We start from the raw sequence: 27,187 nt of genomic DNA on the forward strand, positions 1-27,187 counted from the left end.
AGAAGGTATGGAAGGAGAATATCACACCTGCTTGGTCTCCTCCCCATTCCACAGGAACATGGTGCTGGCCTAAGTTGTTCATGTTCTTAATATTCAAGTGAGAACGGGAGTCAGAAGTATAACAAAGCAGGACTGAAGCGGTGCTATTATGAAGCCAGATGGTCCTACCAGGGCCACCATGTGCACACCAAGATTAGGTTTAGTTCTACAGTTTTGCACCACAATAGGAAAATCTGACAAAGTAGGACAAATTGCCACAACAGTGGCACACTGGGACGAGGGCTGCTATTCATTTGGTGCTCTTATAGACAGTAGTGTATTACCGTGATAGAACAGAACAAACAACACATTATTGAGAATAGTTTTGTATTGATGAGGTGAATTTTCAATCACACTGTGTGCTACATTTCAAAAGGAGATTTGCCTACCAACTAATACAGTAGAAACATAAAATCACCAAAGGTGGTGACACTAATAAAGGTTAGTGTGATGTGGATGAAGAAATGCAGATGGGAAGAGAAACAAAAACTATATACTAATAACAAAATTCTTCATATAATACATTGTGGAGCATTGTTAAGCATGGATGATTTCAGGCAGGATATGTCTTTGTGGAGGCTAACAGAATTGTGCATTTTATGTTTTCAACAAAAGGCGAGCATGAGGGCATAAAAGTATGATCCATAATTGAGGCACTTTCTCAAGAGTCTTCAAAACAGTCTTTACCATCTTTAAAATCAAGGTTGTCATTTTGCTTGTCAAACTCTTGAGCTAAACATATTTTACATCGTTACATACTTGATTTGAGAGAACAGTACACTTAGTATTGCTTGTTGAGTTAATTGCACAGTTGACTTTTCAGGTGGCAGTAAAGTCATCATCTCTACAGTAACCAGTGTATTTGGCTATGAGTTGAGCGAATTCACCAATTCAGGATCTGTTTTGAATTTCTCCCTCTGATGGTAAGGGTTAGGATTTGAAGTTCAAAAAACCTTTGCCAGAGTTCTGTGTGTTCTCTCTGTTTGTGCAGTGAGGTGTGAAGGTGTGGACTTGGTGTCATTGCTCAGGGTGTGATGGGAAATAATCGTCTGTCCGGAACACAGTGGGCGGCTCCAGCGGCTGATGGTGTGCCCTCCTTGGGCTGGGTGTTTTCTGCAGATACAACCAATGATTACAATTTGCTTTCATAAACCTCACCTAGTCAAACACAATCCCAGCTACACCTCCACTGACGTCCATAACAACTCCGGAAGTGGTTTAACGCTTTGTCTTACGTTGAGAAATCCAGGAACACTCATTGTGCGAAAGATCTTTTTGAAAGCACCGGGTAAGGTCGCCTGTTCACCCTCCGCTTGTGTGACCTGCTCCTCCATAGCATTCACATTTGCACCAACCGTCTTGACAAAGGTCTGTTAAAAAACACATCAATGTCAGTGTTTCCCTACCATTATATTAGAGGGGCGCCTAGGGGAAACACTGATTGCATTGCATTTTGCATTTCTATTAATAAAAATACTATTTAGTACTGAAAGAGTTATACCTCTAACTTATCAATTCTTCTGTATATTTGTCTCATTTCCTCCGATTTTCTTTGGATTTGTGGTAGGTTCTCATTCACAATCTGGGAGGTGTCATTGCGGGTCTGTAAAAGGACGTTAGAAAATAATATCACTTCTACCCATCTATAACCAATCTGTGTTTATTTAATAGGGTCCCATATGTCTTATATATTTCTTGGTAAGCATCAAAACTGTGAACCTTCCAATTCCAGTCCAAACTTTGCAACAAAGACAATAACTTGGTTATCATTGGTGACAATCATTTGGAAGTTACTGTTATAAAGTGAAGTACCATGTCCAGCATTCCAACAAACTCATCCACTCTAGTCAGCATTTCCTCCAAGCTCTTCTCCAAGCAAAGGATCTGTTGTGAAAACAGTTATTTATAACAGAAATGTCAGAAGTCACACTATTAAGTATATTCCTCCATGGTGATAGAACACACTCACTGTGACATGCAGGAGGAGCTCAGCTACAGTGACTTTCAACAAGTAGTTCCAGCAAAACGTAGCCTGACAAACCTTTCATATCACAACTGCAGAAAGTAATGTACCACTGTACCCATACTGTGTGACACATAACGGTTTATTCAGAAAGCCCTACTAATCAATTCAAGACGTGTACCATGCAAAAAAAGAGACATGACGAGGACAAAGGTTCTTTGTATGTGTTTTGCAGTAGAGCTAGCTATCTGTATTGCCTATCACGCTTTTGTAATTACTACAAGCTGCAATCTAACCTAGCATGAATAAGGATGGTTGTGAATAACGAGATCGATTTGTCTGTTAACTAGAACTCTCACCTCGTCGCCTGCAGTCGCCCTTATGTATGAGGAATAATGAAGGGCGGTTTGTCTCAGGACATCATCGTCCTTGTCTTGGTCCGTGTCGGGCTCAGCGACGTTGAAGCTCGGACTGTGGGAAACTGGAGCGCCGAAACTGGGGCTTTGGGACACAGTACCACTGCTGCTCAGAGTCTCGCTTACCATCGACAGACTGCTTGCACTCTGGGACACGACACCACTGTCCCTACTAATTTCAGCACTGGACTCCTCCAGAGGTGACAGAACACCTACTCTGTCCATCAGATGATGCATTTCACCCATACACTTTCATAAACACTGAGTCCCCTCTCTCTATTTCCTGTTCCACTACCTGCACTTCACTAAAGACTCATCACGTGACTTTCACTGTGAGTGGAGGCTCGTAAGGCTCAAATCGAACGAAGGGAAATAGTGCAAATGTGTATTGCGCAACATTCTTTTTTAAGTACGACCTTACCAGAACCATTATTAACAAAGCTCAAAATGTTAAATCTAAAATCCCATTTAACAGACTATGCACAATGTAAAGGTGTTTAAAATCGGGAGTGAAATAAACATCCATATTAAAGTACATAAAAAAAACTTTATTTTAGACAGCTTAAAACATTTAGAAAAGAATAATTTGATCAATCAACAAAATATATACAATATAATTCAAAACCAAATTCATGAAGACAGGAATGGGTATTAGAGACTACAAAAGAGAGTTAGAAGAGTATGACTTGAAAATGATATCAATCATAAGAATACAAGCAGCATTTTACTTTTAACATCACTGCTTTTCTTCCTGGATGAAAAGGCACTTAGAAACATGGTGTAGACAACATATCTGAAAAAAAATCTGTTTAATTTACTGGGTAAGAGTAATTCCAGAATGGAATATATAAAATAGTGTAATAAATACTAAACCTGTAGTAAATGATCATGTGGCTTTTTGATGTGACCCACACTCAACCAGCAGAGCGCAGCAAACACCACAATATTGCACTGAACTCAACAGGATTTTGCCAGACCCTCAATACAAATGACACCCAATTATCCCAGTATATGTCCTTAAAATGAATGCCCAATAATTGAAGAGTAAATGAAAGAGACTTTATTGACAAATATACATACCAGCTAGCCATAGCGTATTATTTAGACAACAGGACCAATTTCTATAACATTGTGGTATGCAAGTAAGGACTGAAACGACCCATCCAGAAGATTCCTGCTGTGTCTAGTCCATGTGTTATCTGCTAGTAGGAGGTCCTACATGTCACAAAAGTAATAACTGCTTCACAAGCACAGTGTCACAGTGTTTGAGTAAACAGCAGAGATAAGATGTTCATTAGAGGAGAGGTGAGAATGTGCGGCTGCAAGGGGTAAAGCTGCATTCCATGGACTGGAATCCCTTTTGGGAGGAAAACATTAAGAAAATAAAGCATCTGATAACCAGGAAGTGTCACTGCATGCAGGGTAAAATGTCCAGTAATTGTCAGTGTCAACATAGTAACATCAAAATGTAACAGGTGGAAAATACTTCCGAAATATAAACATCCATTAGCAAACATTATAGATGGCGTGAACTATATTTTCCCTACAGCAGAAAACATTATTGGGTGAGTTGCTCACAATAAGATTCAGGTTTGTATGTGAAGATGGAAATAATGATTAAAATGGTACATATGACCATAATCAATACTGCAAGTCTAGATTTTGTGTAATTTTTGAAGCAAAACACCTTAAGACTTAATTTATTGGAGCAAAATACAAACTTTAAAAAAATAAATCCATGGTTAAGAGATTGAAGAAAATAATTTGACAATCTACACAGCATTGATCAGAAACAGAATTTCCATTTAAAATGTTCTTAATACACAAAACCTTAAAGTTGGTCCTAAAAAGGAGAGTGAAAGAAAAGTAATCAGTGGTTTCCAAAAGTTGGGGGTGATGTAAGACTACACAACAGTGGACTTGCCTAAAATTGTTAAATGCCTGAATGTACTTTACATAAAAAAAAATCTTTGATGCAAGACTGAGAAAACATTTAAAAACACAAACAATACAAAATGAACTCTCCTCGTGAACTCTCTTCCTGACTATTGTATTCGTAGTCGTGTTATTGTTGGATTTAGATTTTAAAAAGTAACACATTTAGTTAAGAAAGTTTGAGGAAGTGTGTTTATTATCATACACCCAGCAAAGAAAGTTCCACAGTCTCTGGGTAGCCAGGAGGGTTGAGTGTCGCTGAGTGTGTATTATAGGGTAATGACAGTGCCGTCCTCTTCCACGCCTCCTCTGGGCAGTGCAAGGCTGTGTCGTGGGTCCGTTCTCATGGTACTGAGGATTTTATGCAGGCTGCCATTGCTGTGTCGTAGGGCAGGGTTGCTACTGTGGTGCTGGGGCTGGTATCCCGCCTGCTGTTGGAGCGTCAGGTCTCTGTGGAGCTGGAAACTGAGACTGCTGTGATGGGTCCCCCCATTCAGGCTTGGCTGGGAGTGGAATGAGGCCGTGGAAACCATGGAGGCTGGGCGCGTGGGGGGACTGGGGGGGACGACAGGGGGTGGAGCCAGTGGAGGGGCCACCAGGGCTTGAGTTGGAGCCAGGGAGCGTGTTGTTGTTGCTGAAGTCGTTGAGGAGTTAGAACGCCGGGACGGCCTCTTCAGGCTGCTCTCGATGACGATATCAGATTCCTCATCGCTCTCCAACTCGTCCGGGTAGCCGTGGTGAGCCCCTGGGTTCATTGCCAGGGCAATTGTGGTGGACAGGCTGGGGTAGCCGGTGGAGCCACCGCTGTCTGATGACTGGCCTGAGCTGCCAGAAATGCGGCTGCTTCGCACGACGTTGTTGCGCTGGTTGACTGGCTTGACCGTCACAATGAGGTTATGGCTGTTGGCAATCATCATGTCCGTCACTTGGTCTAGGGACTTACCGGTCACCTCAATGCCGTTCACCTCCAGAACCTCATCGTTCACCGCCAGCAGTCCCGTGCTTTCCGCCAGGCCGCCAGGGACCATCCTGGAGATGAAGATGCCCGGAACCTTCTCCAACCCGTGTGGCGTCACCCGGACGCTTGTGCCGTCGCGGATGTAGAAGCCCAGCGGCTTGTCGGAGCCGTGGCGGTACAGCCGGACGCGACGGTGGGACTCGGGCAGGATGTCCACGTCGATGATGGAGGAGACGGGCCGGAAGTCTTGCGGCATGCCGATGCGTATGTGCGGCCGCTTGCGGTTGACGTCGTTGCGGAGCACCACCGCTGCCTTCTTCCTGCGCGTCAGCGTGTTGGTGCCAAAGTTGGCGTAGTCCACCTCTTCTGCAAGGCAGAGAAGGAGGGAGAGAACTTCAGAACATGTCACATTTCATGACTAGAAACACATGCAGTCTAGCATTGGCATATGGATGTGGATACAAGCAGAGAGTAGAGGCTAGAGACTGTCATACAGATTTGATCCCTAGTGTGACATTTATAAATCATAAATTAAAGTTGAGAAAATTGGCCTAGCGAGTCAAATGCTGAAATGTCAACTTTGAGGCCACTGAGAAAAGGGGGGTCTAGCCACTAAATTCCAGCTAGGAGTCATTCATGACATGCCGAGCCTGTGAATGTGTGTGTGCATAGTGCTGAGTGAGCAGTCCCTTCTGTGACACGCCCCGCTGCTGCTGCTGCTGCTTTCTGAGATGTTTGAGGGAAATCTGTGCATGTGCACACAAACAGCTGTTAACTAAGTAGGAATGTACCATATAGGAACCTAGAGAAAACAAGTACCAGTCACACTGGCCAGGGAACAAGAGAAAGCCATCCTATGATCATATCAAACTAAGCTGCCGTAATAGTCAAAGGCTTGGCCAAAGTCCTACTCATAGTATGATGCCAGGACACAGTCACGATTAAAGCCTTTCAGGAGATTTTCAAACTCAGATCTGCTTTCCACTTCACTTTAAACAAAGCATTAACTGAACAAAACTTGTGGAAGGTAACATAATACTGGCCTCTTGACAGCACACAACAAGCTGTCTATCTGGCAAGACTACAATGTAATGGAAGATAAAAACAAACTGGAAAACTAGAACTGTATTGTCCACACCAAGTGGAAGTTGCCCTTCCGTGCAACAAGGAAACAATGGCAAGACAAACCACTCAGGAGCACTACAATCATAATCATCATGTACGATTACTGCCTTTAAATGTTACATTTGAAGTTTATTCAATTAGCAGACACGAATAAGAATGGCAGAGGTTCTAACAGTTTTTCAGTGGTTAGTCAAAGAACAATCTGTATTTTTCCAGACAACGATAATATCACCAACAGATGTCCTAATCTCACATTATCAATAGAACGGAGGGGAGAAAGAGTGTCATGAGGTCTTTATCTAAAAAGTTTCTGCTTGATTCTTTTTTCCTGTCGGAAAACAGGAAATCTGGACACCATGGGACAGGAAGTCCCTCAGGGGGAGGGGGCACTGCCTCCGTGACAATTGGAGTGAGTCACAAACCTGTGGGAGGACACCTGCCTTGTACAAAGTGTGTATTTGAGCTTCCACGCTTAGATTCGTGTACTTTACAGTACACACAACATACTTTGTGCAAGCAAGCAAAACAACAAGCATCAAACAACAAAATGTTTTAAAACTGTCAAAATCCCCATCCCGTCACGTTGACTGGCTTCACTGATCTCTTTATACACGAGGAGAAACATGAACAAACATTTCCTTCCTTAGAATTTCTTCAGTATTTTAGCGCTAACAGTTCATCTGTGGAGGCTCTTCTCTGAGTGTGTCTGTACCGTATTAAGGCTCTCTGTCAGACAGCTGACTCAGGAGAGTTCCATTTCCCTCCTCCTCCTGCTGGAATCTAATTACGAGGCAAAATACACTGTTTTAATATGGTGGCCCTGGGACCAAATGTTATTATGCGGCTTGCTGTACACACCAGCTAGACTCCCGAGCACATAGGTGGAACAGAAGACCACAGTTATTGAAGTCGGAAAACCACAAATACAGCCCGGCCTGGCTTGTCTACTATTCTGTATGGCTCGGGTCAAAGCTAGCCAGCTAACTGCCTAGCAAGCCGTTTTAGATCAAACGAGTCTGGAAAACGCCTCCTCTGAAGTTCAGTGCATTAGACCATTTTCAAAATATGCAACTTCTAGCAGAAAGCTTCTGAATGTCATCAAAGTGGGTTGCTGCAGTTATTCAGAGATTTTTTAAGGAGGTTACCAGGGTGGAGGCATAGTTGTTTTGATTGAAACCAGACAGGCGTTTATTATGGGGTGGAATTTCTGGCCACAAGTGCAAGTCTGGCTGATGGGAAACATATTGGAGAGTTTGCCGCTTTGTCTCATTACAGACCCGTGCACTGCTACTCACTGACGAGCAGTGTTGGTCAGTAGCATCGCTAAAAGTAGAGTGCGTTATTTCGATGAATAAAATGTTTTCCCTATTAACTGTAAAGTAAGAAACCAAAGTTTATCCGTATGTGATTTTTTAACTCTCATATTGGCATTGTTTTCAACTATCCTATATACTACAACAGCATAGTATTCCTGAGATTCTGTTATGGCTTTGGTTTTGGCGTGCCATCCCAAGATTTTCAGTGGCCCCATCTGGCCACCCCCATGTCTGGGGGCGCCACTGATGTGTAGCCGACAGACGCACTTGTATGACGGTGAAATCACGTCCCAATCATTGGGCTGATGCCTGCTACAGACACGGAACCTTGAGTTTACTCGATGGAAAGATGGTCAGGATGCCAACCACGCTAATCACCACCATTTAGTGCAGTCTGAAAACACAATGTGTCAACAGCTTACCACTACCAGCAAAAACTAAAATCAGAAAATAAAATACACGTGTGTGGAGAGGTGTGTGTGTGTGTGTGTGTGTGTGTGTGTGTGTGGGGGGGGGGGGGGGGGGGGGTTGCAAAAGGCAATCAAACAAAAAAAATACATATGAGGGAAGAGGTCAATATAACTTGTAGGCTGCATTCAAACACAAACACAGGTAGACATGCACTTTTGTTTGATTTTGTTTCCAAATTGGCGCAGGAGCAGTAAGAGCAGAGAACACAGTTTATTGTTTAATAAACAATTGAACTGAAAATGTTTCACCTGCTTATCTTTTTGACTGACAGTTGTACTGATCACTGAGATTCCATTGACTTGGATTAGGGTAAGATGAGATGCACAACTTGATATCAAGTTAGGTTTGAGTTGTTTTGGCTACCTAACTGATATTCCCATCAATGGTTTTATGGATACACTCTTGGGATAGCTCCTGACTTGAGGACATGCACCAATGAGACCTTCTCCACCAAACTGACATTCTGCCCGGTAACATGATCACTCGGAGCCTCTGCAGTTTTAAGAATAAAATAGAACCTGGGAATGCGGCAGGAATTGTGCTTCAGAGTAAGAGCTCAAGTCTGGCAGCAGTACCCCGTCTGCGGGTCTGTGGGACAGCGTGTGCCATGTCAGCGTGCCTGCCGGGACTCACTGAGGCCCTGCCGGGACTCACTGAGGCCCTGCTGGGATTTTCCACAACACAAAGCCAAAGCTCGGCCTGGCTGGTCCGAGTTCAGTTTGTATAAAAAGTGAAAACAAGACCCTGAAAATACCTCGATTTGGATTGACACTACAGTGTGTACATTGCGGTTCTAGGTTCTCTGAGGATATTTGGTGATTTTCTCAACCCAACGGTCTCATGTTAAAACTTTGGGATAAATGACAGATAACCACAAGCCAGTATTCTGTTGTTTTCTTTCCTTCCATTGTCTGACTAATTCCGATGAGAGACATGCATGGCACTCTCATTCTGAGCTTGTTGACTCAACTAGAGCCCTTCACACACAGGTTAACTTAACAACCCCCTCATATGGGTAATCCTTATTGCACTGAGGCATGATGAGCAAGTGAAATTCAAACTTGTGGATCAAAGGCTCGCGGGGTAATTGCCAGACATGTGAAGGCTCAATGAACACTCATGGATTTTTACACTCGGACTAATAAGAAAGCGAGAGCCTTTCAAAAGATAATGAGAACGTTTTCGAAATTGAACCGCAGAACGAAGAAAGTTTCTGAATGAAAATAACTTCAGAGGGAAATGTACAGTTATGACATTGTAAATGGAAACAGTTACAGTTACTATTCAACTACACCCAAATGTGCACAGAGTACAGACACACCAGTTGTATGCGGAAGAATTGGCACTGGTGATGAGACGTCTCAAGAGAGTACTGGCGCACAGGGTGAGCAACCTTAACAATGACAGCATGTGATGTCAATGAGTCACCTGGTCTGACACCGCGCCATAAAGGAGTCAGGGGTTATGGGTCAGGGCTGTGGAGGGCTCGGCGGGTCAAGAACCCTGTGTGTGCGTGCGTGCGTTCGTGCATCTGACTCAGCAGTGCTGTAGTGGTCAGGAATGTGGCTGTGTGAGTGTGCGAGGACACAGATTCCCCAGGCCTCTGCTAACAGGTATCTTTCACTCAAGTCTGAATAGCTCAATGTAACTAGCCGACTGGAGGCTATTTTAAGATTTTCTAGTTGTTTAGGAGCAGCTTTACATCTGGAGACTGCTAGCTCTCAAATCATCCCTTTCTACTGTATCCTGTATGTAAGGTACAAGGTTGGAATGAACCCAAAAGGCAAAACAAGTCCTCTTTATTTTCTCTTGTCCATCAAAGCCCACATCTATTTAACTGGGGCTGGGAGGAAGAGCCCCTTTCAAGTCCTACATAATTTTTACTTGCTCTAATAAAAAGTCAAGAGTTTTATGATTGCCCATTAGGCCTCTGCCCCAACTTTGTTCTTTTGTTCAAAGCCGAGGACCAGACAAATGCACCCGTGAACACGCCAGAAGAAGAAAACATAGAAACATAGAATAAAACAAAAACCAGAGCAGGGCTTCTATGTTGAGCCACAATTTTGAATCCTGCAGCGGTAATCTATGAACAGTTTGTCCTCTGTGAGTAATGTGGATGAAAGTGTGGGACAACGAACAGGAACTACAGTATAAATTAAGTGTGTATGTGGTAGTGTGTGTGTGTGTGTGTAGGACTAGGTGTGTGCATCTGCACATGCAGGCATAGGGGTGGTTTTCAAGCAAACAAAGGAGACACTGGATGAAAAAGAGTAGCGTAGGTACCACAAAGGCAAGTTTAGAACTGGGGCTGCAAACTAATGGGAGCGTGTCTGTCGAAAACCACGTAGTATGAAGAATGGCAAACAGTTTTTGGGGCTACCGGTAATCTTATGCTGTGAGGTTATTGAATTTAGAGTAGGAATTTTGAATGATGAATTTACAGGTGAGGGGCACTGGTATGTGTGCCACTTCAAATATATTTTGGGCAACTCGGGTAACAGGGTCCATGTTCTCTTTCTATCTGTGAGTGTGTTTATAACTATGGTTAGCCACAGAACTAACCGGTCATGACATTGGGCTTGGTGCTCGGTCTCAACCGGTGTCCGCTCTTAAATGAGTTCAGAATGTAAAATTTGGCAAAATGTAGAACTAATGGAACATCCCTTTCTCTTTTCTAAACAGGACTAGACACTAACCAATGACTCACGGTTGCCGAAGTTTATTAGAACTCCAGAAAGGGACTCAAATAGATTCACCTCCACAGCTTCAGTAGAATGCAGAATACCATGTCACAACCCTGTTTTAGCCGTATTGTAAATGTCCATGCAGCTTTGTGGGTGGTATGCCACTAGTGGTTCAGTTCAAGGTTAAACGTTGATGGAACACTTCACGTCTCCGCGCTGTCTTTTCAAAACATTAGGGAGGTCTGTCTGGGAGACTAAGGCTGCCAAGACGTCCAGCAAATGCTAACAAGCACAAAAAAAAGAAACATTTGGCAGAAGAAGCAAGGCAACCCCTTGTCAAGTAAAAAAAAAAAGGTTAAATAATCAGACATGGTTCACATTCTTTGTGGGGTGCTCACGGCCGGGATAGAACTTGGTCTTAGAATATCCAGACAATGACAGAGGGGGGAGGAGGTTTAACTCGGAACCTATTTGAAGTTCCTACTCATTCTAGTTCTCATGTTTGGAGTTCCCTTTATGGTTGTGTACATGTCCAACAACTTAGTTTCACTACTATATGACAGCCACCAGGGACCATGAAGCTGAAATGTGAACCGAGATCAGAGACAGACAGCACATAGTATTGAATGGAAGGACAGGTCAAAGTTCTCAGCATGGGGCCAAGACAAGTGGGGGAGCAGCCCCCCCCCCCTGCCCTCCCCTCCCCTCTCCAACCACCCCTCCCCTCCCAACCTTACTGTTAGCATGGTGTATGGGCCGCCACACATCTGGGACAAGTTAAGGAGAGCTGCCTGGTCGGCAAAAGTGTGGAGAGTGTGTCTCAGGATTAAGAAGCTCTCTCTCCCCTCTCTCTCTCTTGGTTCTGCGCCGCCACCCCTTTTCTTCATACGCAGCACATTTCTGCCACAGGTCATGGCAGAGGACTCAGTGGGTTACGAGACAGGGAGTGAGGAGTGAAAAATAGGGCGGGGGCAGATAGAGCAAAGAGAGGGATAGTGAGGGCTCAGTGAGCTGGCAGGGTGGGGGGAGGGAAGTAATAGGTGGTGTTGGTGGTGAGGGGGGGGGCAGGTCTTGCATTCCTCTATGGGAGACAGACAGGGGAGAGAAGGGGGAACACGAACAGAGAAACGCTTTTCTCCTCCCATCTACCTTTATTAAAACACTCCTTTGAAGACTTGGTTTTCTGTGAGAATGCAGGGTTTAATCCGTAGCTTCCTAGTCTGAGGTCAAAGTGAATTATTGGCACGGCTGTACTGTTTCAACTGGATTTGTATTCAAACCATCTTCAGACTTTCAGGTGGATGTTCTCCACCAACAGAAAAAAATGTGTTCTCTGAACATGTTGACGAGTTCTCTTCCTCGCATATGTTCTAAAAGAGTATATTCACTTTTACATGGTATACACATGAACTTAATACAATGGGTACATGCTGGATCTGTGCACACAGAATCAAACTTTTTAACTGAGTAGAAAATGATTATAAGTGCTATAGAAGTAAGCAGGAAGAACAGTAAACAAGAGTTGTCATAGGTGATGCTCAAGACATTAAATCATGTCCACAAGTTGTTTTGCCTTCTGTTGAGAAAATAAGAGGCATATAGGTTCCAATACATTCCCCAAAACAAACCAATGCACTGATTCCTAAGTGCTAACCTAAACAATAGCATGTCCAGAAAAACTCACAAAAAAATGGCAAAAGGCCACGTCCACGTAGTCCGTTTGAGAGTGAAAGTCCCGAGAGCCGATTAGAGACAGCTGTTCCACCGCAGCAGAGAACGCCATGCTGCTGTTCTGTGAACCACATGAGAGCGATGAGGACCAGACAACAAAGTACCTCACACTCCAAGCTCTTGAGCCCACTAGTTACATTTAACAAGACCGAGCTGAAAGACGTGTTTAAAATTGGACACGCTTTGCGATTGTTCATTCAAGTCAGAGCTATTTGTGTGTGTGTCCTGTGTGGATAGAATTCATTTAGAGTTAATGTGGGATGATGGAGTACGGTCCATTCATAAAGCCAGTGGGAGATCGAGGATTGAGTCATTGTTTCAATTCTGATTACTATAGGTAGGGAGTCATTGTTTCAGTTCTTATTACTATAGGTAGGGAGTCATTGTTTCAGTTCTTATTACTATAGGTAGGGAGTCATTGTTTCAGTTCTTATTACTATAGGTAGGGAGTCATTGTTTCAGTTCTTATTACTATAGGTAGGGAGTCATTGTTTCAATTCTGATGACTCGGGAGTCATTGCAGTTGAACAATGATAATGGGGGAGGAATGACATGTAGGAAAAGGGACAGTATTTTAATTGGACAAAAGAGAATTAGGGACCCAGAAGAGAGGGCAAGAACATAACCCCGGTTGTGTGCAGCTGACTAATGTACAAAGACTCCTCATTAACATGGCCAAGCCTTAACTAACTGTGCTCATCATCCCTGTTCACAGACCCACCACAATGTCTGATAGTAAACACTAAATGTCCTGCACTCATCATACCGATGGTATTTCTTTCAAATATGACACATATTTTGGTGAATTGTAGTCACCAGTGCAACTATACTTATTAAAGTTGGAAGCTCCTAAGAATGTGGAACAGTTGGTCAGTCCTTGCCTGGTCTGACCCCTCCACCTCCACGCCATCCTGTCAGTGACTTGAGCCCGGCCTTAGATCTAATCCTCCAGGTGACAAACACCAAGTCCAGGGGATTACAGATTCACACTCACACAAAGTACTTCTCAACTTTGGTGAATTAGCTAATGCTATTGTTAGAATGAGGTGACTGAGGTGGATATGGTGCACAGACGGTGCCATCCCCTACTAGCACAAGACAGGAATCATCATTAATAGTAAGCAAAAGATGAGAGGTTTCTCCTAAGCTACTTCAGAAAATGGCTTACTAAAACTACAGTCACATTGCTTTCTACGTGATTAAGTCACCCTTAACTCACAAAAGAACAAACGTCCCATTTGAACGATATTACTGCACACAGCAAACAATCTTAATTCTATTTAGCACGTTCCCTGCTGAGTACACTTTATTGATTTTATTGATTTATTTTAATGCCAGACAGTTGTCATTTCCAAACACACAGAGTACAACAGAGCCTTTGACCACTTGGAGCAGTCACGCCCCATCTCGTCCCCCATGTTCCTCTTCCCTGGGGGAAGTTGAGAAACGGCTCTGCATGCTGGGACAGGTTTGTGCTCATGACTATGCACCTGAAGCACCCACACCCAGTTTTTGGCAACCCTGTGGAACAGTATGCTTCCTGAGTGTGTTGACACAAGCTGGTCCTGTTCTCTACTCCTTCCTTGCTCCACCGATTTTCTTAACGGTGGTGATGTGACACACGAACACCCACACATATTAGCAAAGGTCAGCTATCACCCGTATTCATCCACATTCCACCATCTGAGCATACAAAAATGTAAAATCATTGGCCTGTCTTCAACTCTATAACCACAAGAGGGAAAAGCAAGTTACTCGTGTTTTAACTTAAAGGCAGGATCGGTAAGTTTAATTTTTTAATAAACCTGGCAATGGCTTGAGTTCAAAAGGATTCAAATCAAAATACCTCACCCCCTCCGTTCAAAGACACCCCCCCAAAACACATGAACTTACTACTGCCAGGTAGACGGACAAGAAGCCTGTCCAGCAAACATGACAAGTTTTGTCATGTTTGTGTCGTGTTTATTTTTGCAAACATTTACGACCCTGCCTATGAAAATAAAATGGAAAAAAATAAATAAATATGAAATAAGCATTACACTTTAACTGTCATAAACCTTGGTAATTGTACCTCTAAGGAGATACTCATTATTATAAATTATTTTATAATTTAGGCCTCTGTCCCATTTGGGTTTGAGCTAAACCAATTGGATGTTCCCTCATTCACCTCTCCTGATCCTCTATGGCCAGTCAAATACACTTGAGGACTCTAGGCAGCCAATCAAGTACTGTAACTGATCAGCGAGTTGTAGTTAAACAAGTCTCTCCCTGCGTAGGGGGGTCTGACAGCTTGTGTCATTGTTTTAAAGCCCTGACCTATATCTGCCTGTCCTAGCAACAAGGACTTGATCTGAGCTTAATAGTTGCTTTAATTCCCCTTGAGCACCCCCCCCACCCCCACCCTTCAGCCACCCCACCCCCATAACCTTCCAACCATCCCAGACCATGACTGTGTACAGTAGAGTAGGGTAGAACAGAGGCTATTGCATTCGAGGTTGTCATTGTTAATCTCCCCAAAATCCACACCAAGATGAGACAAACCAGGACAAATTGAATTTCCAAATGACACAGGATAATTGAGATTCTAAATGGTGACGATTAAACACACACCTTCCTGAGCTACTCTTCCCTCTCCCCGCCCCCCCCCCCCCCCCCCCCCCCAAAAAAAAAGGAAATAACAAATGTGGATTTCCGACTCAGCCCCAGTACTATTTCACCAGGGGATTATAACATAAACAAACTGGAACCACTTCTTTTCCAGATCTGAATGAAGCTCAATTCGACAAACTCAGGGGATAATATATTACCGGTCTTAACATGAAAAGCAAACAACTTCTTGCAGTCATGCTCTGGGTGAACATGTATTATGTAAGATCAAGTAATTGCATGAGTGGGGTTTGTGTGAGTTTGACCAGATCACAGATCCAGTCTTACATTTACATTGTCATTTAGCAGACGCTCTTACCCAGAGTTACAGTAAATACAGGGAAATTCCCCCGAGGCATGTAGGGTGAAGTGCCTTGCCCAAGGACACGTCATTTTGCACGGCCAGGAATCAAACCAGAAACCTTTGGATTAATAGCCTGATTCCCTAACCGCTCAGCCATCTGACCCCGGCCAAGTTTGACTTCTCAGCTTCACAAACACATGCATAAAGATGGAGAGAGAGAACCGCAGGCACACACACTAAGTGAATTAGAGTCTTGTCACAGATCATCCCTGATTTTTAGATGGTGGAACTTGTGACCCTCTCAAAACCCAGAAAATAAACAGAGCTGTAAACAACATTCAGATGTCATCACATGTACAAGATTTTGCGTCACCTGAGGCCCTGATTGGATTCAGGTGATGAGAGGGGAGTTCCCCTAGGAAAAGTACTTATAAACAGGTCAAGACCCTCACTGCATAGAATAATCCATGCTTTTAATGAGCTACAGAGTCTGATTCCAAGTCCAAAGTGAGTTTGATGTTGTGACCACCAATGAATTGAAGTGTACTGCACTAACATTTTAGATTGTGACAAAAAGCAGATGTCTGTGCAAAGTATAGCCAAACCTCAAAAAGTCCAGTGCAGAGAAAGTATCCAGAATGTCATTGATTACATGCACACAAATGCACCCCTCATGCTCTAAAAAATTGGTCAACCTTTCAAAAGAGAGAAACAATCAGTGAAATTAAATACAAAATTGCACATCATATGGAAATGAGCTACTTCAATGCTAAAAACAGCCAAGCCAACATGAATGTGTGGCATGCCTCAATGAAGGTAAACGACTTCAATCAGTCTCAACTGAAAGTAATGAAGCAAGACAAGCTTGCACTTGTGTTCACAACTCTGTAGCAAAGTGCCTATTCTTTCACACCACTCTCACATACACACACACACACAGCTGAATACACAGAACAAACACCCACACATGCACTGTCTGCACAGAAACACATACCAGAAAAACACACACCACATGCCTAACCTTGTCCTACAGTCAGGCTGTAATTAGGAGGGACCGGAGTGCACAGCCTTCCACCAGGCAGCCTTTACGCAAAACAGCAGCTCCTCCCTTGAAGAACTCACAAACCCCATGCTAACCACAATGCACCTTTCCCAGGGGTCCACCCTGTAAAGAGCCATCTCCGCCTGTCTCTCCTCCTAAACCACGTCGGACTGGGTCAAATCCAGTAGCCACAGAACACTGCCTGGAATTAGAAACTACAAATTAAAAAACACACACATACACACACAATGCAAATGTGTGTGTTTGTGTGTGTTACTAAGCCTGTGACTTGCGGTTTTGGTTGCTTCCTCTCAGAGGAGAGGAGGCATGGAGAGGGACTGAAGGATTTTTGTTTTCTCTGCTGGATGAGTTGGCAGTGGCACATTATTTCAATTGCAGTGCAAGTATTATTCGGTCGTTTAGGACATTGTTGCCTGCAGGAAAATCAATATATCGACATCTATCATTACCAATAAATACATTTCTTATACTAGATCATGGACCTATCTGTCTATGTATCTATCCAACCAACAATTCAGGGAAAACGTCACTGGGCTGGGATGTAACGTCCATGTCAAGATGAGAAAGAACAAATCCAGATTTCGGTGGTAGTTATCTGGAAACTTCATTGTGGGAGAGCAGAGGCACTTTCCAAGCAGGCTCGTAAAACAAAATGAAGCAGAGACACAACCCCCACCCTACTTCAAACATGACCGACCTGAAGGTTTAATTAAAGTGAACCCAGGCCTCCCCCCAACCTACTTTAAGGCTGGGAGTACACGTGCGTGTATGCAAAAAAATGTGTCTGTCTGCAAAAGCGTGCTTCTGTGCCCACAAGACATTTACATTTAGTCATTTAGCAGACGCTCTTATCCAGAGCGACTTACAGTAAGTACAGGGACATCCCCCCGAGGCAAGTAGAGTGAAGTGGACACAACGTCATTTTGCACAGTCAGGAATCAAACCGGCAACCTTCTGATTAATAGCCCGATTCCCTAACCACTCAGCCATCTCCCTACAAGACAGATTGTAATCTGCAGTGTAAGGAGCCGTGATCTCTCGTGAGTCACAACTCTAAAAACAACAGCGACAAACAAGGAGCACTGACCAAGGAAAAGGAAGCAGCGGGGAAACTGAAAACCGTTCATAAACCGCTGCAAACAAGGATGCAAAACATGTTTTTACACCGTCACCATATCTGTCTCAAACGTGGAACTCCTGCCACGTCACACACAGGCCACACACCAAAGGGGAGCGAACGCGAAACTACACGGCAGCAGTCAAGGAAATCCACAGAAAAGTGTGTGTGGGGTCATCGTTGTGTCGGGATTGTGTGCGTTAGCAAGACCGTGCCAAGTGATTGATTTAGGGCCTGTTTAATGGCTCTTCCACAGGGGACCAGGCTGGCTGGGACACAAAGAGGAAGCATCTCAATCAGGCATGCTGTTGTTCCTCCACTCTGCTCCTCGCAGGCACCAGGCAGCTCCATCGCACTCCCCGCAGCTTTTATAGTGAGGAGATTGCAGCGAGAGGTGGCCACACACATGCACACACACCTACATCCAGTCTGCTACGCATTTTCACTTGGCACGGCACAAGAACACACGCACGCACACAGCAAAGTGACTAGGAACAGTCTAGGCAAGAGTCGTACAGTGTAGAGCCAAAACAGTAGAATAGCTTTCGAAAATTGCCTTCACTTTTGTGAAACTGCCTAACAATTTCGTGTTTGTTTTTTTCCCCCTCAATCCATGGAGGCTTTCCACTTTCTAAATATTTCAAGGATTATTATTGTATCCACGTGGCCAAACTGGATGAACTAGGCAGGGGTCAGTCTGTCTGACAGCGGTTTTCATCTGGCACGAGAGTTTAGTTGTATAATCCACAGAAGGATTATGTAAGGGGGAGGATAGGTGGGGGAGCCAGCGTTCTTGGCATGAATACATTTGAAATTAAATTCATCAGAGATGGAATCTAACCTGTATGGACAGAGGGAGGCCAAAGCTGATTTCTGTGGTCTGAAGGGGAAAACGGGCGAGTCCTAATTACCGACCTGCCTCTCTCCCTTTTTCTCCGACCCCCCTCACTAACCTTTCCTTTTGAAACTGTATTCGTTTGAAAGAATCACATATATCTTTGTGCCAGCACAGATTTAAATCACGTTTATAACTTCTAGGTTTAACTCGAGTCACATTCAGTAGCCTAATTTAACTTAAAATATGAGCAGGTGGAAAAGTGATATCTTTATATCTGTCCCATGTGATAATCTAGCAATATGTAAGCAAGCAAGCAAACAGTCTGGAATATACCATGGGCACTGCACGAGTCAGACAAACTGGGTGTTTCTCCAAGTACTGATCAACATACAGAACTCTGGGGTTGCGAGTTTGTGACTGGCCGGTCAACTGAGTGGACTGCCCCGTGACTGGGCAGATTGTACAACACCCACACAAAACATGGAGCCCCTGCCTAACTACAACAATGTTCACTTAGATTGAAAATCTCTCTCGCTCTCAGCCTGTAGACTTGTTGGGTTCTTCCTTCCCTCAGTGAGCTGCTAACTGGTCCATGAACCCCCCCCAACAGAAAAAGAAAAGTCAATACAAAATCTAATCTGAGCTTTTCGTTAATCATTATTGTGCAAACATTGGTGACTCCAAGAGCTGGAGATTAGAAAATTATGCAAGGAAATTAAAGACAGACTCCAGTGTGGAGGGAAAGGCATGTTGTGTGTGAAGAAACGAGTCATAGGTCTGGACACTTCAGGATGTCTACCTCGCTCTGTGATAGGTCTGGACACTTCAGGATGTCTACCTCTCTCTGTGATAGGTCTGGACACTTCAGGATGTCTACCTCGCTCTGTGATAGGTCTGGACACTTCAGGATGTCTACCTCGCTCTGTGATAGGTCTGGACACTTCAGGATGTCTACCTCTCTCTGTGATAGGTCTGGACACTCCAGGATGTCTACCTCTCTCTCTCTTTGATAGCTAGATGAAGTGTATGTAAGCACAAAAATGAGCAAGGAAGATAATACGGCACCTATCAGGAGAAAGAATGACAGCTATGGAGAATTCCAACACGGGTCAAGTACACACACTAACAAGAAAAGGGAAATATGAAGGCGGGGTGGGGGGGTTCAATTTGACGGTTAAATTAAAAAGGGAGGAAGTCTGTCCTCAGCAGGGGTTCTTCCAGGTTCAACTTCCCCTTTGAACCTAGATTAGTCATTACCCAGAGTTCTGAGGGCTCCCAGTCATCCCTGGGAGGACCTGAGGGAACAGCACCTGCACACATCAATGGGCCTTTCTAGCGCATTCAACCTTGACGGTGACCCTTTTTAGCGTGCATAGACACACACACACACAAAACTGCCTGTGCATGGACACAGAAATGCATGTTTACACTAAACATCCTTAGGACAGTCTTCGCTCAGAGAAGATTTCAGAAACAGTTTCTCTTTTCTCTCGAAATAAACCTGAGCTCAATCAAAAACAAAGGGAGGAGAAAGGGAAAGGCCACGTCTGGAGTGTTGTCAGTGGGCTAAGCTGCCACGTCGAGCTTTCTGAGAAGCTGCCCTGTTACGTGTTAGCTCCATCTGTGGGATAGGCTGGTCTGGAGTGGTTGGCAGCTGAATGGACCCCAGTGTGACAGGGCAGGGAGTCAGTCTGTCACTGAATGATGCACCCGGGGGGCTTGAGCACCCACCGTCCTGGGAGGCCCGGTGACGATGGGACAGTGCCTGACCTTCACAAGCGCCAGCACAGAGCACTGGAAGGACTTCCATGGTACCGGTTGACACCGCTCATCTCCGGGATTAGCGAAGGCACCCTCGTCGGCTCGTAGCCCCATCGTGACATCACTTTACAACAACTAGACAAGGACTATCACTTGTTGAAATTTATCAGGAGAGACATACACATTTACCTCAAAGTCAATTTGTTTGTTTTTTACTCACACAAAATGTTAAAACAACCCAAAGTTAAACCACTTGATAGTAGGCACAAAGTCAAAGTTCATCGTTGGTGGAGAGACTTTCACCATGGGAAACTTAGTTTGAAATATGCGACATTACCACACATGACAAAATAATTGGCAAATTGAGACTTAGTGTTCCTAGTGTTTTAAGTGGAGTGCAATGAAAACTAATTCTGCAGTCTGTTCTGGATGGTTCTGGGTCCAAAACGCAATCAAGCAGATGACAGAACATTCGAGAGGGAGGATTAGACCTTAACCCTTGTGTTGTGTTTGGGTATGTGGGAACCATTTTCAACTTGAGACACGGGCCATGGCTCATTTTCTGTGAAGAACATGCAAAGTGCACACTGTGCATGCCCCCTACACGTTTATATTACATATTTGGTGGTAAAGGGCCACCCAGGGGGGTGTGTGTGTAGGTGAAAATAAAGTAGATATTCAATTAAATGTTTGTAATGTGGCTTCAGTCTGTCTCTCATCCCTGGGCCTGCCGTTTCAACATTACACCAACATCCTGTCTGTCTCCCTGCATGTCTCCTGCTTTTGTTACACATTTACAATTTGTAGTGTGTTAAACTACAAAATGGCTACAAAGTTAATGCAAATACAGCATTTTGAAACGTTGTACAATTTTACTAATTTCCCTCACAAAAGGTCGATGACGATGGACTCATTTGTATGCTGGAAGTGGCCTTTTCAATCTAGGCAACTGTTATAGACAAGAGATAGAGAGATAGAGAGCAGTCTCTGGACTCATTCACACACACACACACACACACACACGGTGAGGAGCCTCTCTTTCACGCAGGTCTTTTGTCTCTCAGTAATGTCTGGTATGCCGACACACAGGCTTTGCTCAATGACCTGATTTTCAATGGCTGCATTCGCTTGCAAGCTTTTCCTTTGGATAAGACACAGGACTTAAGCGGCAGACAGACACAGACAGACCTAGCCAATAAGAGGACAGGAAACCCCCAACCCCCCGTCCTCGTATGAGGTAAACAAAAAGACCCTGATGGCTAACATTGTGAATTCCGGGAACACATAGCATACCCATGTCAGTTACTTACAATGTGGGAACATTTATTTTCGATCAAATTGTTTTAAACTGAGTAAAAACACATCATATAGGTAATCTTACATAGTCAATGTACAAATATATACATTACATTTAAAAACAATCAAAACTACACAAACATTTCTGAGTGAGTTATAATACTGACATTTTATGAATAAATGAAGGAAAGTGGGTCAACAGTCAACTTTGTACACATCAACTATATAGTAATGAGTGGTAACGATACCAAAATGAGAAGCAAATACCCTAAAGAAAATCACGAGACAAAAGTGATTTTAGTGCTCAACCTAACTGTATATGTCAGACTTTCAATGGGAAGGTTGTTGTAAGGGTTAGTACAACACAGTCATTCCAAAACGTTTGTCATTCCAGCCCTCTGAAAAAAGGGAAAGAAGGGATGCGAGGAAAGGAGGAGAGAAACCGCGGCGAGGGAGAGGGAGCTCTCACCTTGTCTCTGTATGAAGACGCGGAGCAGGGGATGTGCGGTGGACACGGCCTTGCAGAAGTTATCGTCGTTGTTGATCGGCAGTAGGTCGCCATGGATGTCGGCGTAGCCAATCATCACCTCCATGTTGGCGATGCGGTGGATGTGCATGATGAGCTTGAGGAACTCCTCAAACTTGCCCGGTTTGAAGCGGTCCACGGAAAAGCGCCGGAACTCAGCCCCATACTGCAGGAAGGGGGGGGGGGGGATGTAGGAGGATCAAAGAAGAAGAAAGTGAGCAGGATAGTCTCCATGATGACTGAAACAGGGACGAGACACTGGGGCTTTGGTCTCAGTCATTCTGGAATCTTCCTGTACTGGGACATACACTGGACCATTCCAATGAAGCCCTGTGCAACAGCGTTCTGGGTTTTGTTGACAACAACTTTAAATTGAAAGTTTATTATTAAAGGAGTATTTTGGTTGGTGTTGGTTTTACAAATCCCCCAAATTTATGAAAGCTACCATATGAAATCTCCCCGGAAATGCGCTAGCCTACTGACCTTCTCTGTTTCAATGAGTTGAGACTATACAAACACTGTTAAAATGGTTAATTCCTTTACAAATATTATGTTCAATACTAACTATTGCAAACGTAACTTTTTTCTCTTTTCGGTTTTTAATTGTTTTTCAACCTCACTGCTTTCCTAATATATGCGAAATCTAGACACAATCAACCACATTTGTTGATTTTATAAATATTCTTTGTATATTATTAGTTGTCACAGTTCTTGAAAATACTTGTTTTTAGAGGGTGAATACTTTTTCACATCACTGTACATGCAACAACTTTTTGTTGCTTCTAGACAAGAACAACATCTGCTTCTTGCTGGCTGCCAAGGTTCTCCCCTCCATAGCGAGACACAATATTCCTGAGAAGCCTAAACAATGATAGTTTACTGACCTCCATAGAATGACATAACCAAAATAACACCTTAAACATCAAACAAACACAAAATAGCTAAGTGACTCGGCTCATATTACCAACAGTGTACAGTCAAATAGGCCACATACATAATAATAATATATTATAATAAAATAGGACATATAAGTCATATGTAACCAAAGCCTTGACTGGCAAAATCATTGGAAGAAGGATTTACACAAAGAAAGATTTTGAAAAGGGTTAGTAAGGGGGAGTAAGTTGTCTAAAGACTATGGGAATAACAGCAACAGCCCACTACACAAAGGTCTAGCCAGTTCAACATGGTGACTACTCTCTGAGCAATATGGCAGAGTTGAGTAGGCTGGACAATGAAAAAGTACACACGCAAGCACACACAGCTGACAGGAGCATAGGGCAGCGATTGTCCAGTGCTATTCCAGCCCTGTCATTGGACCACCAAGTCAGAACACAGCAGGAGGTTGCCCTGAGGTCACCACACCGGTCACATGACACATAGGGCAAGGGAAAAGACATGAGGCAAGGATGTGTGTGGGTAGCAAGTGCGGGATGGAGGAAGAAAACGAGAACGGAGATACGCGCCAGGCTTTGTCTCTCACAATAGCAACGTCCCTGAATCCCACAGGGGTAATTTGTGGATCGTGCTGCAATGCTGTAATCATGCAGTCAGGGAGGGAGGCGGGCCCTAGTCAGGAGCAGCATGTCATTAGTCGATGAAATATGATTGTCATTGCAGGGGAGGTGTATTGGTGTGATGCCATGTGTGTTATGGCCGATCGGGCAGAAACTGATGCCAAATACAAGGACACAATCATATATGCTTTTGAGCTCACTTGTAAACATGCATACACTGACACAGACTTTATAGTGTGAATAATATTGCATGGCGTTTACATGAGATGATTCAGAATCATTTGGTTTGGACAGAATTGTGCAAATAGTCCAACTGTCCAACTAAAAACTAAGTAACTAAACTAACACAAGTGTTAGTTTAGTTACTCTCAAGTAACTTCAGTTAAGTCATGAGCCTTCTTTGTTCAGTGATAGAATATGGAAGTTAAAAAAAAGACGCAATTGCTTAAACAATCTGATTTCAGTGTGAAACTATGGAACATTGCTTAACGCAAGTCTGGACAAGATAAACGTCACAGGTCTAAATTTGAAACATTCCCTGAAAATACACAACCTGAACGTTGACAGGATTCTCCACCCCCTTGCATAACATTTTTTCAACAAGTTCAGGCAGGTACTACACTAAATACATTTACCTCAGACTTGTGGTAACAAGCCAAGCTAAGCTAACTGGAAATCTGTATTTTCACATTTTAAACCTTTAAAACTTAATTTTCATCTTTGCATAACAATTTGTAAGCCATATTTTACATTCAATTTCTAACCATCACCACAGACTGCCTATTTTGAAATCCCCGCAAGGTGTGCGAGTGCGGGGCCAGACCAGTCTTTTAGCAGTTGGGTGTGGGTGGAGGGAATTCTAAATTTGGAGTTTAGACAGACCGTCCAAGTAGAAACAGAAGTTTAAGAAAGTACCAAGTTGACTTCAGAAGAGGATTGCTGAAATACTGAATTGAGAAGGATGAGGTAGCTATGTCAAATCACATCTGGTAACAAAAAACAGCTTGACAACAAAAAAACAACAACAAACCCACAGCTTTCGACAGACACCTCCTGTGCCTTTTTGCTATTGTCTAAGTCAAAGTGGTTCCCCCTCCCATACCCTTAAACTGGGGTCAGTGAGAAACTGTCAACCCATAATGGTTGCCTTGTCTTTCTCGTCTGAGATGATAAGGAAAAGATGGAGACGCTGAGATGGAAGATAAGGCGAGGAGGCCATTTTAGATTCAGACACTCCATGCAGATCAACATCTCTGCCTGCCATCACAGTGGGTGTGTTTTGAGTCTGATACTCACTCAACCTGATTAGCCGTTGACAGATGGTGCCTAGTGTCATGCTTAAAGGAAAAGGCATGCACAGGCACATCAACAGGGTGATAAGCAAGATGATGGGTCACAATGTACCCTTAAGAGTTTATAATAGACTTCTGAATCATCACACCAGCGATTGTTTGTTTCATGACGACATTTGCCTTACCCATATTTCAAACCCTGCTATACATACAGAACAACCCTTTAACCAGTTTTAGGCTATCCCCACAAACACCAGTCAAAGCTAGACTTCTCCAAACTTTAAAGATGAGTTGAGTGGTCTTACTTTGCGCACAAGAGGGGGAGGGGGGGGCTGGCCAACTCTTACTGAACCGCCATCCTGGTCCCCTCTCACGTACAGTGGTGGCAGCAGCATTCCAAGATACTCTGCCCCATGTTAGACAATACAAGCAGGGGGGGGGGTCCCACATTGGGCATGGTGCCCATGCACTTCATCAATGAGAGCCTTGATAAGAGCCATTGGCTAGGCTAACAACATACGCGCTAATGTTTTGGAATCTTGCTGACCAGGTTAACTTAACCCAGGCATGAGTTTCTTTGATTGTGACCAATGACAATGCTATGAGAGTAGACAAGAGGAACGTGTATTGATTCAAATAACCATCCCCAACGGTCTTTACCTATGTAGACACCAAAGTGGGTTTACTCTTACGTACCTCCAAGTGTCTGTGAGTGTGTGTTGTAGAAAACTGAACACAGGCCATGTTGTCTGATATTTTTTATGGATAAATCAATGGAACCTTAAACACAACCATCTCCCTTCTCATGCATGGGAGCACTGAACTGCTGCCTGCTTCGGTTTGGCTGGGTTTGTGTTCACATTCAAGACATATTTTAAATGTTCTCCAATTGTTGTGATGCAAAAGCGTGTGTTGCTTCCATCACCACTGCGGTACTCAATTTTGTTTTCCTTTTCACCAAAGCCCAACGATAGATGTTTAGGCTTCAATCTTTGAAATAGTTAACCTATATAGCACGATAAAGCTAGTTAAACATCGACGGCTGTAAATAAGTACCTGGCATGTGAATTACAACTACGCTATTTTGGGACGACTAATGAGGCCTATGCTGTTTGGTATGTAATCTAGGTGGATGGTAAAAGACGCCATAGTATTTTAGATATCGATCGGTTATTGCCAACGCTCAGTTGCAACTACTGTTGCAGAACACTTAAGTAAAGTTACAACAATGTAGCAACAATATCCACGCTGAACTTAAGAGAAAATGTCTCAGAAACATTCAGGGAGATTTGCATAATAGTCCAGCTCCCAGCAAATGCAGTTTTTCAGTATCAAGTATCGTGACAGGCAAGCAATAAACTCTCAAGACATCTCATTAGATTCGCATGATTAGTTGCTTCAGCGGGAATTTCACAAAATCTTAATGTTATGGGAGTAAGAGCTACCCATTACAATGTGTAGCCTATGAATTCAAACATGACCGATTGGACCAGTGAATCTCACAAATAGTTGCATGCTGTAGCTAGACTTAACTGTGCTTCAGCCAAAAACGCAGTTTGGGACCATGTGAAGTAGCCTGGAAAACAATTTAGCTTCTTCAAAAGTGTTTTGTCGTGTAGCGTACATGTTAACATAGTCGACTTACCTTGCTTTTTACTTCAACAGCGGTGCAATCCAAGAATCGTAAGGAGGATTGCGATTTATTAAAACTCCGATTCATTTTTGCGGTTACAATAAGTTTCAGCGCTTGCCCACAGAAACGGGCTCAGCTATGTTAAGTTTCGTCTATAAATCCCACAGTCCCGTGCCGCTTGGACGGCAAAAACTTCACCCTATACAGTTTGACTATTTTACTTTCTCGAATTTGTGCAGTAGTCCGCGACACATTGGCAACATTTAAACACTGGCAAAATAGGCTAAAGAGAAAAGAACAAATCGCCGCCTCTGACTTGGGGGAGTGATTTAAGTTTTCAAATGACATCATCACATTCGTTTACAGCCCAAAAGCAGGTTGCATGGGTCCTCCCATGCACCAGAGGACGCGTTTCTTTAGATCTCTCACAAGTTATCCACAGTAATTAAGTCTTATTTATGAATAATGTAAATTAGTCAATTTACAGACAAAATGAAATCCATAATGTTTATTTGTGATAAATATACAATGACAAGCTAGGATATTTAAATAGGTT

The 27,187-nt window shown here is 43.5% G+C and overlaps 2 protein-coding genes across 2 annotated transcripts; both read right to left on the reverse strand.

Moving 5' to 3' along the window:
* Window positions 1-360: 360 nt before the first annotated feature.
* On the reverse strand, window positions 361-2,700 carry bloc1s4 (biogenesis of lysosomal organelles complex-1, subunit 4, cappuccino). The gene is made up of 5 exons (XM_067256033.1): window positions 2,362-2,700; window positions 1,852-1,923; window positions 1,541-1,642; window positions 1,275-1,409; window positions 361-1,152 (listed from the first exon to the last, which is right to left on the reverse strand). The coding sequence occupies exons 1-5, from the start codon at window positions 2,662-2,664 to the stop codon at window positions 1,057-1,059; spliced, it is 708 nt and encodes a 235-aa protein (XP_067112134.1). The 5' UTR covers window positions 2,665-2,700; the 3' UTR covers window positions 361-1,056.
* Window positions 2,701-3,463: 763 nt separating this feature from the next.
* pard6gb (par-6 family cell polarity regulator gamma b) lies at window positions 3,464-26,898 on the reverse strand. The gene is made up of 3 exons (XM_067256483.1): window positions 26,644-26,898; window positions 22,133-22,355; window positions 3,464-5,677 (listed from the first exon to the last, which is right to left on the reverse strand). The coding sequence occupies exons 1-3, from the start codon at window positions 26,716-26,718 to the stop codon at window positions 4,623-4,625; spliced, it is 1,353 nt and encodes a 450-aa protein (XP_067112584.1). The 5' UTR covers window positions 26,719-26,898; the 3' UTR covers window positions 3,464-4,622.
* Window positions 26,899-27,187: the final 289 nt, after the last annotated feature.

Source organism: Osmerus mordax, chromosome 18 (assembly GCF_038355195.1).
Source record: "Osmerus mordax isolate fOsmMor3 chromosome 18, fOsmMor3.pri, whole genome shotgun sequence".
Taxonomy (NCBI): Eukaryota; Metazoa; Chordata; class Actinopteri; order Osmeriformes; family Osmeridae; genus Osmerus; species Osmerus mordax.

Coding starts and splice junctions, on each gene's coding strand:
- bloc1s4 (XM_067256033.1), bottom strand. CDS start 2,664: ATGGGTGAAATGCATCATCTGATGGACAGAGTAGGTGTTCTGTCACCT. Junction 1,924..2,361: donor GGGCGACTGCAGGCGACGAG/GTGAGAGTTCTA, acceptor TTTTCACAACAG/ATCCTTTGCTTGGAGAAGAG. Junction 1,153..1,274: donor GTGTTCCTGGATTTCTCAAC/GTAAGACAAAGC, acceptor TTGTATCTGCAG/AAAACACCCAGCCCAAGGAG.
- pard6gb (XM_067256483.1), bottom strand. CDS start 26,718: ATGAATCGGAGTTTTAATAAATCGCAATCCTCCTTACGATTCTTGGAT. Junction 22,356..26,643: donor CTGTTGAAGTAAAAAGCAAG/GTAAGTCGACTA, acceptor CCCTTCCTGCAG/TATGGGGCTGAGTTCCGGCG. Junction 5,678..22,132: donor CGTCTTCATACAGAGACAAG/GTGAGAGCTCCC, acceptor TCTGCCTTGCAG/AAGAGGTGGACTACGCCAAC.